We start from the raw sequence: 18,017 nt of genomic DNA on the forward strand, positions 1-18,017 counted from the left end.
TTGTAACAGCACACAGCACAATGAGGTATATTACACACTGTAGCAAACGCTAAGCACTGCAGACAGGCTGTTATTGTTCCAGCTTAACTAATTTCATATGGATTTGTGAAGGCAACATTTCTTACTCTTGCCTCTATGCCACTCAAAAAAGGAGTTTTTACGCAAAATCCCGCAGAATGGAGAAAAGAGGCCGACAATTCCACGGCGGCTTCTAATCTATCAAAAATGTCCACATACGTACTTATCAATTGCTACAACAGACTCCTTCTTTCCTGTAAGGGATCTGGAAATTTGAGGGTATCCCATTTTTACGTATCCTGCAGCCAGCTCCCACTCACATCTAATGATTACCTTATGGTGAGGAGGAAATAGCCAGCAGTGTTACCACAGCCATGCTGGGACAGACAGACTGCACTACTAGCACTTTTACACCCTCTGACCGTCCAAATGACCCGCGAGTGGGATTGAAATTGTCAGAGACCTGGAATAGAGGAGCCGTCGTGACTTATAGATTAAAGGCATGGGGTATTTCTGTGAACTGTGAGTGTGCTTATCCATGTGTGTGTGTCTGTGTAATGTGTGTGTCATGAGTAACAGGGTCATGTATTGGTTATCGTCATGATTTTTTTTCTTCTTTTCTGGTTCTCGAAGGGGATTGGCTGAGTGCATCGCAGCGTTGACTGCCAGTTGCTGACTCAACATCAGTAATGAGTTCGGCCATGAATTTCGTTTTTCGAATTTGTTTTGACTACCGACTTTATGAGCTGTGAAACATCTTCAGCGGTTGTGAATTTGTGATAAGCTCTCATTAATTATAGAGGTCAGAGATTCTGTGTGGAGCTCTCGCTTTTCAGTGGATTATTCATGCCGCTCGAGGACATTTAGGTCAGCCTCATTTCAGACGTAGTTGTGTTTTTAACCATGCTAGTGGCAATGTCCCCTGACTTTTCTTCTATATGCCAGCAGGTGTAACCAATGAAGATCAGATCAGCTTCAGCTGATTGTGTTTCATGCTAATTATGAAATCTTAGCATGCTAATATGCTAAGCCTAAGATGGTGAGCATGGTAAATACATAGACTGTATAGATGAAGTGGACGTAGTCACCGTGACGTCACTAATTGGGTTTGTGGACTGCTGTTTTGAAGCCTCGAATTTGGCATGTTGGCAGTCGCCATCTTGTTTTTCTGCAACCAGATGTGACACCAGAGTGTGGAGCTATGTACAGCCAAAACGCTAAATAAGACATTTGTAGGCGACCCAAAAGGTTAAAATTTAACTGAAAACACACTGTCAATCTGTCTATAAGGTAACCACGTCCTAAAGCATACCCTGCTTTATGGTCTATTTTACCCTAAATGGACAATAATTTACTCAATGAACATCCTGCTTTATTGAAGAAGACTTGAAACCATAGCGATTGAGACCATAAACTCATCTTTATAATGTTTACTGAGGTAATAAATCAAGTGAGCGGTAGGGTCATTTTCTCATAGAGCTCTTTACAATCAGACTTCCTTTTGTGACCAGAGGAGTTGCCCCCTGATGTGCTATAATCACAAGGATATAACTGATTATAAGCATTATAAATATGATCAGACTGCAAATCCGTCACATGTTATGACGAATAACGATTCAACGGTAGAGACAGGACTGTACGAAAGCCCACTTAGTTTTTTACGAGCCACGACAGCATGCGGATGGTATTGTTTTCACCCTGTGAGTCTGTCTGTGTCATCATGGCAAAATGTGGTCCTGGAGAGACCTACTGTAGGAGGAGCTAACACGGAAGCGGGTTAGACTACTTTGCCAGGTGTTTATATGTCTGTCTGTGGACAGATTTTGTCCCCACGATAGCGTCACAACTGTGCAAGATGCAGTCACTAAACTTTACAGGCGTGTAGTTGAGATCAAAATGAAGGCAGAGTTAGAAGATGGGTGTGGTGCGGGCAATGCCACCGGACGTAAGAAGGTAGGTAAGCAGGGAAGGGGTCATTAGGCCCACCCTACTCTACGTCCCTGGCCCGATTTGGTGTTGCGGATGGTGTAATCCCATTGCAAAATGGTCTCTAGAATGACTTTATACTGTTACATTTCCCGGTATATGTTAATGAGTGCATGGGAATCGCAAGTGGGTTTCCCGACAAAGATTTACAAATTACATATAAATGATATGTTTACAATTCCCAGACGATCACTCATACCTTTTATTAACTCCAGGCTCACTTTGTTCACTTAACCCAGCAGGTCAGCAGTTCTAAAAATACCACACTCGTGACTGGGAAGCAGACTCAGCGATACGGCTTTCATTTTTACCTGAGATGCATTGAATATGTTTGACGCAATGTAAAACACACAAAACACATCAAGTCACTGAGTTTACATTGAAGAACAGCAGAAGAGCGTCTCTCTCTCTCTTCCGTTTCTCTCCCCTACACTTCCATTCAGGGGGAACCGTTGGTGGGACCATGTGGCTGCCATCAGGCCAGACTGTTTGGAAAATAGAGATACAGTCAGATCTTCAGTCGGTAATGATGTCTACTCACTATCTTACAATGTCTGAATAACTGCTGGACTTATTCTGGGTGGTGCATTGCTCTTAAGAGGACTGCTGGACAAAAACCTCACAGCTGTTACCGTAAACAAAATAGAAAAAATAAACAAAACCTCAAGTTTGCATGGGAACGCGGGGTCCGCTTTTAAATTTGGCTTGTGCGGATGAGTGATGTGAAGAGTTGTGTCGTCCCTGTACATGCCCCAGGTTGGATGTGTAGGCTGGAGCTGCAGCAGCAGCAGGGGACACAAATGAGGAGGACAGTGCCTCTCTCTCTTTCTTTTTGTCTCTCTTTCTCTCCCTCTCTCCCTCTCTCCCTCTCTTCCTCTTTCTCTTTCTGTCTCTTTCTGTCTCTTTCTCTCTCTCTCTCTTTCTGTCTCTCTCTCTCTCTCTCTCTTTCTCTTTCTGTCTCTCTCTCTCTCTCTCTGTGTGCATGTGTGAGGGCACGTTGATGATGAGGCATCGCATTGGGGAAGATGAGTGCCGCGTAGCGCTCTGGTGAGGTCATCAGACTGTGGCTAGCAGCTCCAACCACTCTCTTTTATGTTTTGGAGAAAGTAGGTTTTTTGTGGACTTGAGGGGATAAAGACAGTGTGCAGTGTGTGTGTGTGTGTGTGTGTGTGTGTGTGTGTAGTTAAGCATGCCTGTTAGGCCTATTAGAGCGCCTATTATTACTTGATAATTTGCAACACATCGATTCAGTGGTGTTGTGATAGATTTAATTTGACACCGAACCACAAATCAATACACCGAAGGCGTCTCCCGCAGCGCCATGGCACCCTTTCCAGTTCAGTTTGTGTAGATCCCCCTCGACATGCGTTTATTTCACGCCCGATGACACAAGCGGCTCCTCTTCCTCATCTCCTTCCTCACCTTATCTCCTTTCTTCTTCCCCTCCATTTACCTCTTTCACTACTTCCCCTGCTCGCTCCTCCTCCTCTCCTTTCATGTTTTATCGTCGTCCCACTGTTCTTTCTCCTTCATTGTGCATCGCTGCCCCGCAGGCATCCCTTTAGTGTTGGCTGGCATGCTGGTGAGTTTTTTTGTCTTTGTCTGTTGTATAACAAAATGTAGCATGTTTGAGTCACGCGTTTGGCCATAGGTCGTGCTCTGAAGTGACGGCTTACATTAATGTGCACCCCAAGGCTCACCATCCACCCGTAGTCAATGTGTGATACACTGTTTTTTTTTTGGGGTGTGTGTGTGTGTTGGAGTTTTTCTCGCATGAGTGAAGAAGCACACGTGTCCGTCTGTGCCTCATGACCATCTGCGTTGTCGGCTGCAAATATAGGTTATACGTTTGGTATATGTGAGTCAAAGAAAAAGGCGAGAGGCTGAGTGTGTGTGTGTGTGTGTGTGTGTGTGTAGGTGTGTGTGTGTGTGTATGCGTCTGTGCGTGTGTGCGTGTTTCTTTATATGTTTACAGGGTGTACTGTCATGCGAGAGGAATCTGCTCAGATAACCCATTGAGTTTGTGTGTGTGTCTGGTTTTAAGTGGATGTTCGAGTGTACGTATGCGTTTGTTTTCAGTTTGAGATGGTACGCATGTGTGTGTAGGTGTGTGTGTGTGTGTGTGTGTGTGTGTGTGTGTGTGTGTGTGTGTGTGTGTGTGTGTGTGTGTGTGTGTGGTGGGAGGGTCCGGCTGTATCTCGCCAGCAGGTTGAGATGATGGAGAGGGCAGGTGATGAAAGGTATGAGTAAGGGAGGCTCTCTCAGTCTGTTCTCTCTTGCATCAGTTTGTCTGAATTATGTCCTTTACAAGCTCAAACGGCTTCATTTACTGTAAAACAGCAGGGAACAGTGTGCTCTTGCATCAGGAAACAGGAGGAAGTCAAGTTTACTCATCGGATTAATATGTGGTTGCAAAACCAAAATACTTCCAAAAGATTTAATTCATACTTTGTAATTTATAGCACCGAAGTGACAAGAACAAGAACCCACCTAACATTTATGTTAAGTGTTTATACGAATACAAGTGTGTGTGTGTGTGTGTGTGTGTGTGTGTGTGTGTGTGTGTGCGTGCCCAGGTCACTGTTGTTCTGAGGCCAGAGGAGCACACTGCAGGGTGGACCCGGGGTTCAGGTTTCTGTGTGTGCGGAGATGCCGGGGCAGCAAAAGAGAAAAGAACCTTTTCACTAACAACTTTAAATAAGTCATGCAACAGTGCCACATGTGTCCACACACACATGGCGTACATGTGTTTACGTGTTCGTCGGAACAGTGAGTCAACAAATGCATAAGCACATGTTGTGTGTTTCATGTGTTTTTTTGACCCTGACCCTGTGATTAACTGAAGCGTTTTAAGTCTGGAAAATGATCGCGAGACGGCAGAACTACCCAGCGGCCAAAAAAGACACGTCTCTATTTTTAAAACCACTCTTTTGTCACAGCTCCGGCACATATGGAATTTTTTCTGATTTCATCACCTTGATCAGAATGTAGATGCCGGTTGCATGTGTGCACTTTGATTTACTTCAGCTGATTTTATTTTACAGGAATACAGTACAGAATATGGAAAACATATACCAGAATTAGTTTTGCAGTTTTGTTATCTTTCTTTGCCCTTCAAAATAAAACAATCTGGATTTGACTGTTGTAGGACTATATAGACATATAAATAGGCACCATAATCGCAATTATCTTAGCACTATTACATGTTTAATATGACATAAAATCAATCCAATTCCATCTTGACTCGCACCCTCAAATAGCCATTAAGACCAAAACGTTAACGTTCTGACTCAAACATTTAAAGAGATGGATAAATCTCTCGGCATAGGCTTATATAAATCCTGTTTTATTCTGATCTTTAGAGCTAGTCAGCCTAAATCTACTCACTGTGCAGCCACACTTGAACATCCCTAATCTGCCTCCTCTGCTCTGCTTCTCCTCACGGATGTCAGAAAAGGCCTCAGGACTGCAGGGTTGTGGGAGCTGTATGTATGTATGTATGTGTGTGTGTGGTGGCTTGTATCTCTCAGATTGCTCCACCCATCTACCATTTGTGTTTGTATTATAAATGTATATTTTGAACCGTAAAATCATGTAAAAGATCTTCCTCTTAGACTCTCTGAAATGTGAAAAGTACAAACAGAAACAAACTTCTGGCCGCTCAGCGCTGACTTCATACTAGAGCAGGTGAGATAGAGAGAGGCGTTTGTGATCACTGCATGAAGAAACACCAGGTCATATCGATACTTTATCCAAGTATTAGCCTCATCCCAGATCGATGTTCCTACGGGGTCGTTGGACTGCCTGTGTGTGCTGCTGTGTGAAACATTTAGAAGTGTCGAGGAGGGATGCTGCTTATAAGAAAGAGGAAGAGGAAGTGAGCTGTTGGGCTGTGCCTTCTCTCCCCGACACAAAAACAAAAGATGTGTGTGTGTGTGTGTGTCAGATTGTGTCAATGTGTTGTGTTTTCTTGGGAGTTTCTCACCAAGACGACGGCTCGCTGACCAACCTGACCTGACTCTCATCTCGCCCAAATACCAGCGAGGCTTGGTCAGTGTCCCCTGACATCCTCGTTGACCGGGCTTTCAGCTAACTAGACGGTCAGAGCAGCTGACGTAGTATAAAGGGCGAGATAGTAGAGGTGGATGGGTCAAGCAGACACAGAACTATTGTCCAGGAGGCCGCTATTCGTGTCCCGTGCGAAAGTAAAAGTAAACATTGATATTTTTTGTATATTAATTATAGTAAGTTTTGTTGAATGAAACGTGTCCCCTACACGCCCAAAACTGACGCTCGAGCGTCTTAGTTTGAAACGTGGGGCCGCTGATTGAGCGACTGCTTTTGACAAGTTAGACAACGTGTTGTACCATGTGACTCCTGACTTTGTCAAGTTTAGGGTTAGAGTCGTGTTGGATGACGTGTGTGTGTGTGTGTGTGTGTGTGTGTGTGTGTGTGTGTGTTGCTCTGGTAACAATGGTGATTTTTGCCGTGGACGTTAATTCTCTGAAATAATGATACACATAGATAGATGTCCTGTCATTTCCTGCAGAACTGAAACTGGGAGACGATCAGCTGATGTGCGGGAGGTCAATAAAGTTATTTTTATAAACAATACTTATTAAGAAGCACTATATGCACAAGGACCCTGGACTGAGCATACTCTTCATTTCACTCAGCACTTGTTCGGACGATAACTGTACGTGGGTTTCTACACCCTGATTAGAATGGTGATGATGACGTGTGTTGTTGGTATAGTGCAGGATGTCTTGGTGGACTGCTGGAGTTTTTCTCTGTTTTAAGTGGACTGAGTTTGTTTTCAGATTAGGACCTTTGGCCAAAGGGCCAAGGATCCATTTCAAAGACACAATAGGACTGTATTTGTTTGTGAGGGAGACGAGCTTCAGTATCAAGGGAATCATAAGAAAAACATCGGAGAAAGCGAAGAGAGAAAAAAGGTAAAAAAGTGTCAGCTTGAGTGTTTCTGGGATAAAAAGCCTGCATCGTGTGTGTGTGTGTGTGTGTGTGTGTGTGTGTGTGTGTGTGTGTGTGTGTGTGTAGGAAGGAGAGCGAGAGAGACAGCAAAGAAAGCAACTCCATATGACTCGCACATGGCTGCGGACGTCTGCTTCGTTCACTTGTTATCCTGACAGACTGAAGACATTATATCTTGGAGGAAGTAAGAGCAAGGGAGACGGGGGGGGGGGGGGGGGGGGGGTGACTAAGTCAGGAGAAAGGGGAAGTCTTCATGAAGAAGAAGAAGAAAAAAAAAGAAAAAAGGCTGAAGGGAAGGAAGCAGGGGAGAGGAAAAAGCAGAGGTTACATGTGGCTATTTGAGGTAGCCGTTGAGTTATGGAGAGAGACAGAATAGCTGGTAAGTTGTTGCTTTTTCCAACTCATTTCAATACTTTAACGCTGAGAAGGCTTCCTTTGAGAGGGTCTCTTACTCTTTGTCAGACTGCAGAGGAAGCCGCTATTTAGCAGTGCATGGCAGCAGTCAGCTAGAAGCCACCCTGGTAGTGTTTTCTTTACAGTTGGGGTGGGAGACGTCTGTCTGCGTGTGTGCATGTGTGTGTGTGTGTGTGTGTGTGTGTGTGTGTGTGTGTGTCTCCATGTTAACTTCACCCCTTCAATTTATTTCTCATATAAATATGTTGTCTGAGCTACAAACTGAGCTCCCCACACACGTTTTCTCTCATTCTCATTGAAAAGACAGTTTAGCTCGCGGAGCAAACCGTGAGTAAACCTCATGTGACGGGCTGTCAAAGACGACTTCCCAGAGTCAGGAAACGTAATCTCCCGAACGCAAAGTGGCTACTGCGCCGTAATTGGCAGCCTCGGGGGGTTCGGATACCCCGACTGAACAACTGAACAGCTGACCCGCGTACGCGACCACGATCCGACTATAGACGGATGAAGTTAAATCTTCAAGCCGTCATCACATGATGATGCATTTTAAGCCGAGGAGTCAGATTAATTCTGACTGACACAGATGGTTTATTTCAGGTCGCGGGGAGTGAAGGCAGAGCTCATATGTCAGCTAATGTCGTTTTTGACAGACGGCAGACTCTTTTGAGGAATGTCCAGCGTGCATCAGAGTCCGTTCACTGTCCTGCATCTGCAGCGTGTCTATCTCTGTCCTCTTCTCAACAGAGGTCCTTCTTGTTTCCTTTAATCAGTTGCTCTTTATTGATTTGAATTGTTAAGTACTACTGGAGATTCAGTGGAACTCCTGCTGCTGCCCATATGTGTTCAGTCTGCGCCGAGAGGATGAAAGTAATCTGGCATTTTACGGTGATTAAGGCCGGACATCAAGCTGAGCGACACTGTGCAAATTAGCCTCTAATTCGACCGTTAATAAGGTGGCTGAGTTCAGCGAGCCGTGTGATGCGTGCAGACACGCCGTGCACCCGTTTGTATTACCACTTGGTGGCAGCGTTGTCATTTGTGTCCTCTTTAGTGCAGCCACCGTTTCCCCCTGTGAAGTTCTGTGAAATGTTCCATCTGGATGATTCATATTTTTGCAGACAGAGGGACTTTTTCTTTTTTTTATGGGAGGTGGAGGAATTTAGTAAAGACTGCTGGAGAGGAGCGTGATGGAAGAGATGTGAGGTGTTTGGAGCATTATGTCAGGCATCCCCCCCCCCCCCCCCCCCCCCCCCACACACACACACACACTCCTCTCAGTTAAGGAAGTCCTGCATTGGACGTGTTCCTTCCTGGTTTTTCCAGCCTGTGCTGTGTGGTTCTATTTGGACCCTGTTGCCTCTACCACAGCCGCAGCCCCTCAGACTTTAGTGTTGAAAAGTGTGGTGCACAGGTGGCATTCTTAACCTCTAGATTCTGGGTCCCCCTTGACTCGGAGTGCCTCCCTACTTGCACGCTCGGGCCTTAAATAATACGTTCAATGTGACATGTCGTCTACCATGACCGTCCCGTATGGCCACCACATTTTGACGCACAGCTGTGGCAATACAACAAAGGGAAAGGAAAACAAAGGGTTCAGTCTGGAAATTAGTGAAGCGAGAGGTTGTGTCATGTTGCTTTATGCTCTGCCAATTAAACAGGGAGAAAATCACTGTCTTGTGTGACACTAATTGCAGTATTTGCGTGGCCTGTTTCGCATCAAACCGACAACAATAAAAGATTCAGTAGTTTGAGTTGAGGACATATCTGTACACTCCCTCAGAGAAATAAGTAGATCAAAACGGGGTCGAGGCCAGGAGCCATACATACCCATACATTTTGCCTAAAATGCATAATATTGTGATTCATTATGTATCACTTTTTCTATTAAGGGGTCGACACTTATTTTGGTTCCTCTGGGTCTCCATGTCCAGTGCACATGTAAGTGAACAGGCGGTTGCACATGATGTTCAATGTTACTTTTGAATCGGCCTTTAATTTAACGGTACTTTAACGGTTCGTGAGCTCTCTCTCTCTTTGTGTTTTTCCCTCTTTCCGCACGTGAATCCACGGTTTAAGAAGTGCTGATGTATCCACCCAGGGCCCTGCATGCCCTCACCTTCAAACGCACGAGCACGGATCCCCACCCACTTACACAAACTCGGGGGTTAAAGGGACTGAAGGAAATCACCCAGCTCACCATGTTCCAAAAATGAAGTACACAGGATATCCTCTATGAGTGAACGCCCCGTAGTCCTCCTCCCACTACCGTCACCGTATCTCACCTCATATTGTTTCTCAGATTATTGCTTCATAATGATAAGTGAGGGCGACCGTGAAAACAGCCAGCGACAGGGAGTTCAGGGCTCCGACTGCACCTTCAGTCCGCCCAAGGGAGGATTTGTGACGGGTGAAATTATTCAACATGATGGAGAGACGGGTCAAGCCAGGGGTGGTGTTACAGAAATACATCCTCCGTGAAAGCTCATTCAGGTGGTTGTTTACATGCAGCTGTATTTGTGATCAGCAGGGTGCAAAAGAGGAAATCAGTAAGTGTCAAAAAAGGTCAGCTGAGTGTGGGAACTTGCATTTCATGCACACAGGTGTTACTTTTCATGCCTCAATTTATGTCCATTATTATGCTATCATCACCATTATTATGCTATCAAATGATGAATGCATTTTTGGAACACATTTCCTGAATTTTTCGGCAAACGATGCATTCTTGTGACATAGTAATGCAATTATCTGGCCAGCATTTAACTCACTGCCTTAATGTAACAGTTGTATTATTTGTATATATTGATAACAGTACTTTTATTAAATAATTCTAAACATGAAGTATTTTAGAAAGGTATTTGTGACGTTGGCACGATCAGCGCCTCTTCACCCGAAACGTTTAACGCAAAAGATTCATCACAGACATACATTTTGCTCACAAATTGCTGCACATGACACTAAAAATACATTAATTTCATTTATCTTGAACTATCTTAAAGATAATGTAGAGATGTGTGAAGAGCTTCATCTATACTTTCATCACCTCTCACATTCAAACAGACAGGAAACCAAATGTGCAAGCACTAACCTTCACAATGGCATCACCTCTGTAGGTGTGCAATTTGCATCACTCTTAGAAATAAGGGTTCCAAACGAGTCCTGAAGGGCTGAGGTTCTACCCAGACCCACTTGTTCCCGGTGGAACCGTTAGAAGAACCCAGAGATGTGTTCTCTGCAGAACCCCTCATGGGTGTTGCTGGACGAAGCCTTTCACAGATGGTTCTCGGTGTAACCCCTTATTCTGGTTTCTAGGTAGAACCCTCTGAAAGGGTTCCAGGGGAAACCTTTATAAAAGTCTCTACCAGGAACCACAAAGGGTTCTGTAATGAGGTCAAGTCGAAGAACCCTCTATGGTTCGAGTTTGCACCTTTTATATCTGAGAGTGTACAGATTAATGTTACACTTGGGGGTTTGCTTGCACCACAATGTCACAGACTCCACAGATCCCTGATACACATGACATTAGGGCTGAGTATGACAATTCCCTGCACAGCAAGTAAAATCCAAGTATTAAACCACTGCAGCGATATTGCTGCCAGCGTAAGTTGTCCACACAGCTATTCGGCCAATTTAAAAAGCTTACTATGGAAGAGTAGAGGATAATAGTTTTTCCAAAGAACTGTGAGTAGTGGCATCGATTGAATTGAGTTTAAGTAAGGCCTTATGTGCTACCCTCAATGAACTACCCCTCTGCCTCCCTCAGTCTCACTGTTCTGTCTTCAAACTGTATATTGCTTGTATTGTCCTTTTTATTATTTCTTTGCATTTTTGCAGCGGTTTCACTGCCTCGTCTAATTGCCCAATATTTCTGCAGTGACAGCGTGTTTTTTTGGCCTCTGCTACAATAAATGAGTTTACCCCACTAACATTCAGAGGTGTAATTTGGCCTCCTTCCTAGGTATCTAGGTCAAACTGATCATCTCTAAAAGGTGACATTTGAATAAACGCTGAAACCACACACATGAGCGCGTTTGGGCAAACAAGCAACAAATAGAGAGGTTGGTTTTGTGCAACTTCCTGCCAATAAATGTTTGTGGTTTTGCTGAATTCCTGTTTGTCGTAAACTGACTAGAATCTTAGGTACATAGTAATGTCTCCTGTGTAAACTGCATATCTATATACTAAAACAAAGTGATATGTGCAACTAATAAATTGCAAAAGCAATTCCAGGGACACATTAAAACAACGTTGGAGCTATTCATACAGTGGAAGTGGAAAGAACAAGAATTTAACAAGCTACAAAGTGAACAATAAACCCCACAAAGATGTCTCTTCATTAACCACTAAATCTGACGGCCTCGTGGATGAAAACATGACATTACTTAGGAAACAACAGCTTGTGTATTCGTTAGTAGATTACACACTTTCACGCCCCGAATTGTTGCAATAACGAGGTACACAACAAGCACGACTCTGTCAGCAACACAGCGATATGGGGCTGAAAGATTTTGGTAAAGCAGATTTATCCCACTATGCGCAGGCCTCTGTGTTTACGCTGCTATTTAAAGGGGCACCGAGACACACAAACGCACCCGCGTCCGCAGTCGCAGTCAAGTAGCCACATGTGGACACACACACACACACACACACACACACACACACACACACACACACACACAAATACAAACACGCGCTTCTCCAGATGTTGTTTTGGAGCCTTTCCTCATTCTCTCGCTCAGCTTTGCCTCGCAGCCACCAGCCCAGAGTGTGTATCCATGTTTAGATAAATGCACAGGGAGGTGGGCGAGGTGTGTGTCTCACACACCGTGTGTTTTGGTCTAATTGAGTACTACAGAGGCTTGTGGCATATGGTTTCCAGTGCAGCCTGCAACTTGGTCCTGCACCGGCGCAGAGAGGCCACACACACTTTGTTACGTGTAGCACAGTAGTGTGTATATGTAGATACTGTAGTTAACTCTGTGAATTATTTAGGTTTGGTTAGGTTTAGGATTAGTTTGTGGTTGGGCTTAAAATAACTATGTAAACTATGTCAAAAGTAAACAACGTAACAAAAGTACAAAAACACATCACAAACATCACTAATTGTTTCTTCAAAATAACTCAACGTCATCACATTCCCGGAGCAATTTCTCTGAAAGTCTAATAATGACGCGGATGGACTTACATCGTAGTCACTTGAAAGCCTGTTGCGTAGGTATCGGACACCAAGGGGCCGTGACAAGGCCCTGGGAAATGAGAACGGGCCGAGATAGTGCACCAACTCACATGAGCGTATATGCATTTCCACATGCTTTTTGAGGTGCACCATAAACACGCATGCACCCACAAACTCATTAAGTATAAATGCCCACACACAGCTGTCAGGGTGTGTGTGCTGCATGTTATATGCACTCTTACAACATGCACTCAAAGCTTAATTGCACAGCATAGGACAACAAGCGTCTCAGGGGACAGATAGTCTACCCAGTAAAAATACTGTGATTGATAGATTTAGGATAGAGTGAATGCAAATACTGAGCGTATACACACCACTGTGTGCGCCGCACTCTGTTCTTTATCCTGAGATGCCTTTGCAGCGGTTGTTGTATGAAATAACCAGACTGCAACGTAAACTCACAGTGTTATTCTGTGTTAGCGTCGACCTCTCGGGTGTTAGGGTTAGGGGCCGCCGGGTGGGCTTGGCATCGCATTAGTGCCCCTCAGAATGGAGCTTTTCATTCAAGTGGGACATTTCCAGAATGCTCACATGGCTGTAAAAGTGCCAGGCACTGGTGCTGCACCGTATTGCGATCACCAAGGGTGAGATACTTAACGCGAGCTTCCTGTGGCCCTTGCTTTAGTTTTAAGTTTCCTTTGAGGGCTGATTGTGGACCAGCTTCCATTCACTCTTATGACCTTCACCATTAGTGTGTGAATGGTAAAGCAGACCTGGAATCAAGGGACAATTCATCACAAATCTCATCCCCGGTCACGGCTGGCTCCAAACAGGAAGCTGTGTAAAGCCGCTCACTCATGACCAATCAGTAATTACAGCGATAGCATCACTACTTGTTCCTGTGGGATATTCACGGACAAGGAATACTGTAGCACGTCCCACAGGGAGACAGTGGATGCAAATACCAACTTTGACATTTCATCACTTTTATATATATTGTTTCTCCGTCGCCCCCCCGAAAAGAACACAAGAACTCTAAATTGGCCACAGCAGCTCCAAGGACAAGAAGTGTAACCGTACCCGCCACATCAAACGCTGGCCTGTCGTCACGTCCACCCCCGACAGAAGCCAAAGAAGCGTGTACTGGACTCGCCGGTCAGCTGTGTCCACCGAGCTCCCGTTCCCATGTTTCTCCTGATAATGTGACATCACAGAGGGCGGGTTGGTGCACGAGTCAACCCTCTGATTGCCCAGAGGCGCCGTCGTATATATATATATCCCTAATGTCAACTTTCTCCAAGAAATCTCTCTGTTTTTTTTTTTTTTCTGTCACAGAAAAGCAGCTCCCACAGAAGTGACTGCACTTTAATTAACATGTCAGCCAGGTTTGTAGAGGTTGTTTACTCAAAAAGCTGAAGCCTCAAACTCTCGTTTAAACTGCAGTCCCTCTGCGGCTGTGACAGAGTGAGACGGGCCTCTCTCGCGAGGGCCGTTTGAAGAGCCACAGCTGTAACAGAAGATCCTGTCTGATTGCAGGTTAACTCGGTTAAAGCGACTATGTGACAGATTGGCCACTTTCACCATCTGAAATCAGACCCCGAGAGCCACTTAGGTCGAAAAAGGGGAATGACGGGGTCTGTTGTCTGCGTGAATGCCTGCGTGTGCATGTATGGGGACACACACACACACTTACACACGAGGGAGAAGGGGGAGTGTGTTTTTAGCTGCAGGGAGGGGAGGAGAAGGGAGGAGGCTTGCCCTTTTCGCACTCTCTGAAGTCTGAATGCAGCAATATAGTAAAGTTAGTGGGCAGTCAGAGAAAATAAGTTGCTCCTTTTTAGGAACAAGAGAGTTGTGAGCTCGGACTCTGTTTCTCATTCACTCTATTTTGGAATTTCTTCAGCATTAACAGGGAGCCCACTATACGTTTTTGTGAAATTTCATGCCTGAAAAGATGTCCGATTCTGGAGTCAATCCACACTTGGAAGGGATTATTTCAGATTTTGAAGGTTTGTAGTTTGTTTTCTACAAATTCTTTCACTTACGTTACTGTTGAGAGATTATAGTGAGCAGCAACATCTGTCAGAAGCTTGTGAATGGTATTAATATTGAACAACATCTTTCCATATTGCATGTGCGTATGCCTGTGTACTGCGTATGTGTGCTTGTTACAGTTAAAAACAGGGTGTTGAGCATACGCTAGCCAAGTCCCTGTAGCCTTTAGTCTGCTATTGATTATACCCAAGTTACGTCAATAATAGAAACAAATACAGCACTGACACCAAACTATTCCAACCCCGGAAAGCCCTCAGCAGAAAGCACTACGAGGGAGACAGTGGAAACCTCAGCGTTAAGAGACAACATCTGTCTCACCTCCTCGTACAATATTCACAACGTTGTCTCTCTTTTGTTGGCTAAGCCGGTGTGGAGCTGGCATTAATTCCCTTTGTCCTCCTCTTCCTCTTCCTTCCCTTGTTCTTTCCTGTTCCTCCTCCGGTCAAACCGCGTCCCTCCAGCTGGTCTTTGGCCTGTTGCTCACTGTGAGATGTCATGGATATCAGAAAAAGTATCGATCCTCACCGGTATCCCGATTACTCAAAGTGCTCTTTCAGCCACACTTCTAGCAGGGTTTGACCAGTTCAGGTAGCACAACATCTGTTGATTCATTTAATAATCAGTGGACTGCTTGCTCATTCAGTGACTTCATCTGCGTTGCCGTCATCTCCGTCTCATGTCTTACTGACACGCACAGTTTCGATAAGCTAAAATATACCTTGCTGGGTTTTTAAATGCTACAAAATTGACTTGAAAAACCCTAATAATTAATAAATGGATGCGTGTCAGCTTGCTTATGCTTGTTTAGTTTGTGACTCTACTCTTTCATCTGATTACGATAATCATAATCATCAGATTGAAGTTTTTAATGTGACATGTATTGCCTCAATCAGGTAAAGAGCAAATTCTACACAGAACAGAGATCTCTGTTTCAATCTTGTTACTGAGATCATCTGGTCTTACCTTGTTTACATCATGAGAAAATCTTCACCTGTACTTCATTATGAACTGGTCAACTTGCCGGACTATTCCCATATTCAGTTAAACTATTACTGTGGATATGTCTATGTAACATCGTAGTTACCGTTATCCTCATGTGATCTCTTACCTCTCCCTATGGTTGGCTTTTAGCCCTGCTGAGTGAGGCAGTCTAGAAAGGCTATAAACACTTTAGCCTTTAGTCGTGGTCATACAACAAACCATACACACTACTTCATCTCACGCACACCCCGGTTTATTTTGTAAGCAGAAAACATGGCAGAGCCTTTATTTTTGAATTGATGATTATATAAGATCATATGCAGCATATGGGAACCAAGTCCAGTGGCCTTAAAGGGCCGGGGCCGATGTGCAACCCAGAACAATGGTTCACAATCACATTTTTTGTGGATGTGGCTGGGAGGATCTTTTTACACCCACGCTTTCAACAAGAACTCTTTCTTCCAAAAAAGGCATTGTTGGATGAAAAGGGTTCTTAATGGAACCCTTAGTCTTACAAAGAACCCTTGAAAAAGCCTTTCCTCTAAAAGGGGTTCTTCAGAAGTATATGGTTTTGGAACCCTTATTTCTAAGAGTGTATAGTACTCAGTCAGTGGTGGCCAAGCATTGTCATATGCTGTGCAAATGGGATATTACAGGTGTAGGGAATTTATGTTAAGTAGTAGTAAAAATGACATTGAAAGGCAATAAATCCAAATGTTAGTCAGAGTAAGGTCGATACCAGGTTCCTCCCGTATGTTCTCTTATAATGTAGTGTCAAAGATAGCATTAAGTACGTACCAACGACCTACACACAGAAAGCACCTGCTGTATCCAGTATAGTGACCACCACAATCTACCCCACCAGTAGATTATACTGGTCATTACGAACCATTCTAGTGTTTCCATTCAGAGCAGAAACAGCTATAGAGAGAGGCGCATGGCAAACACTTGATGGAGTAAATCTCCATTTGATGCCAGATCATTATGTTTTCTAGTACATTGCACTGCACTGTATCGCACGCTGAGGAGGAAATAGGCACAAAGAGGGAAAGGCAACGTAATTGGTGAGCACGCTTAAGATGTAATAATGCCTCTCGGATGGACTCGCGTGTGGGACTATTATGGAAAAGGGTTGATAGAAACCACCATAACAACTACACGCTGAAACAATATTATGATTTTCTGAAAGGTAGAAAATGTCTCTTGTCTGCTGAATCTGAACGAGTGAGTCACCAGAGAATAAGCCCAGAATAAGCCCATATTTGTATATGCACAGAGACTTTGTAGAGTCGAACATGGGCTCCCGGTATGGTTGCCAACCTAAACTGAGCTTTGAGTCCAATCCAAGGTATTTTGCACTGATTATCTGCCTTAGGGTGCCATGTTGTTGCGGCAGAGTGGCACTTGGACACGGACAGGAAATTAACCTTAAAAATGGAAGAGAGTGCATGTGTGTGGTACAATTTGTAAACTTGGCAGAAAGGCCAGTGTGTTATTAAGTAGGTTATGTTCGTAAATACAACACTTTCCTAACAGGCCTCAGTGGTCCTGTTTGTTCTAAGAAGTATATTAGACCAGACTAGTATGACTGTGTCAAGCCAGTTGTGTAAAAGTTGGATTTTTGCAGAACACACTGACTGACTCACCAGATGTAGACTGAGGATATAAGCCTGCTGTTTTGGCCGGCATTCTCCCGGCACGGTCGCTGCACCGTGGGCTGAGCGCAGCCGTTTGTTAACAAGTGTTAAGCCACTGGCTTTACACCTTCACTGGTCACTGTTGTAAATCAATCTGTTCATGAAGTGGATAGTTAACCAGTGCGTGATCAAAGGGACAGAACAAGGCTTTGCCTGTCAAAGGTTGAGGCCTAAAGTGCCTGAAGCTCAGCAGCAGGACAGCTATTCTGCAGCTGCCTGAATGACGTTGTGAATGTGGGCGTGCAACAATCCTCAATCATGGGTGAAATTGTCTCTTGCTTCTGATTAGGGTTGAGATCCTCCAGGTGCTTTAGCATAACAGAAGAAAATGGAGGATTTTGACCAGCACCAATTTGACCTCTTTTACCAAACGCCTCCATCACCCCCCAGTATTCCTTGGTGCTGGACACAGGGTGTCAGCCAGACCAGCAGGGAACTGCGCAGTAAACCTGAAACGGTGAGCTGTGCCGCTGCCGGTCAGCAGTAGTAAACCCAACGACATGAGTGGGCAGCAAAGGGAAATGTGTGTTTGACAGTGTAGCATTAAGGTTTGGTCTGGCCAAGCAAAAATACCGTAGTGTGGAATTATATCGCTCGTTGTTTGGCCTTGTCTTGTCAAATAGGATGTTTTTCCTGGTTCGACCACATCGACTTGTATTCTACGGCTACTGACATCTCATAAACTCCACTGTGCACAAACT

General features: G+C 44.5%; 1 protein-coding gene across 1 annotated transcript in view; it reads left to right on the forward strand.

The window, feature by feature from the left end:
* The first annotated feature begins 7,287 nt into the window (after positions 1-7,287).
* The window catches only part of septin9b (septin 9b), a 61,360-nt gene continuing 50,630 nt past the window's right edge, over positions 7,288-18,017 (forward strand). Inside the window, exon 1 of the mRNA XM_079159695.1 lies at positions 7,288-7,375. Within this exon, the coding sequence (XP_079015821.1) occupies positions 7,354-7,375 (22 nt within the window). The 5' untranslated portion in view covers positions 7,288-7,353. The remainder of the gene's footprint in view (positions 7,376-18,017) is intronic.

The sequence above is a fragment of the Pholis gunnellus genome (genome assembly GCF_910591455.1).
Source record: "Pholis gunnellus genome assembly, chromosome: 5".
Classification (NCBI taxonomy): domain Eukaryota; kingdom Metazoa; phylum Chordata; class Actinopteri; order Perciformes; family Pholidae; genus Pholis; species Pholis gunnellus.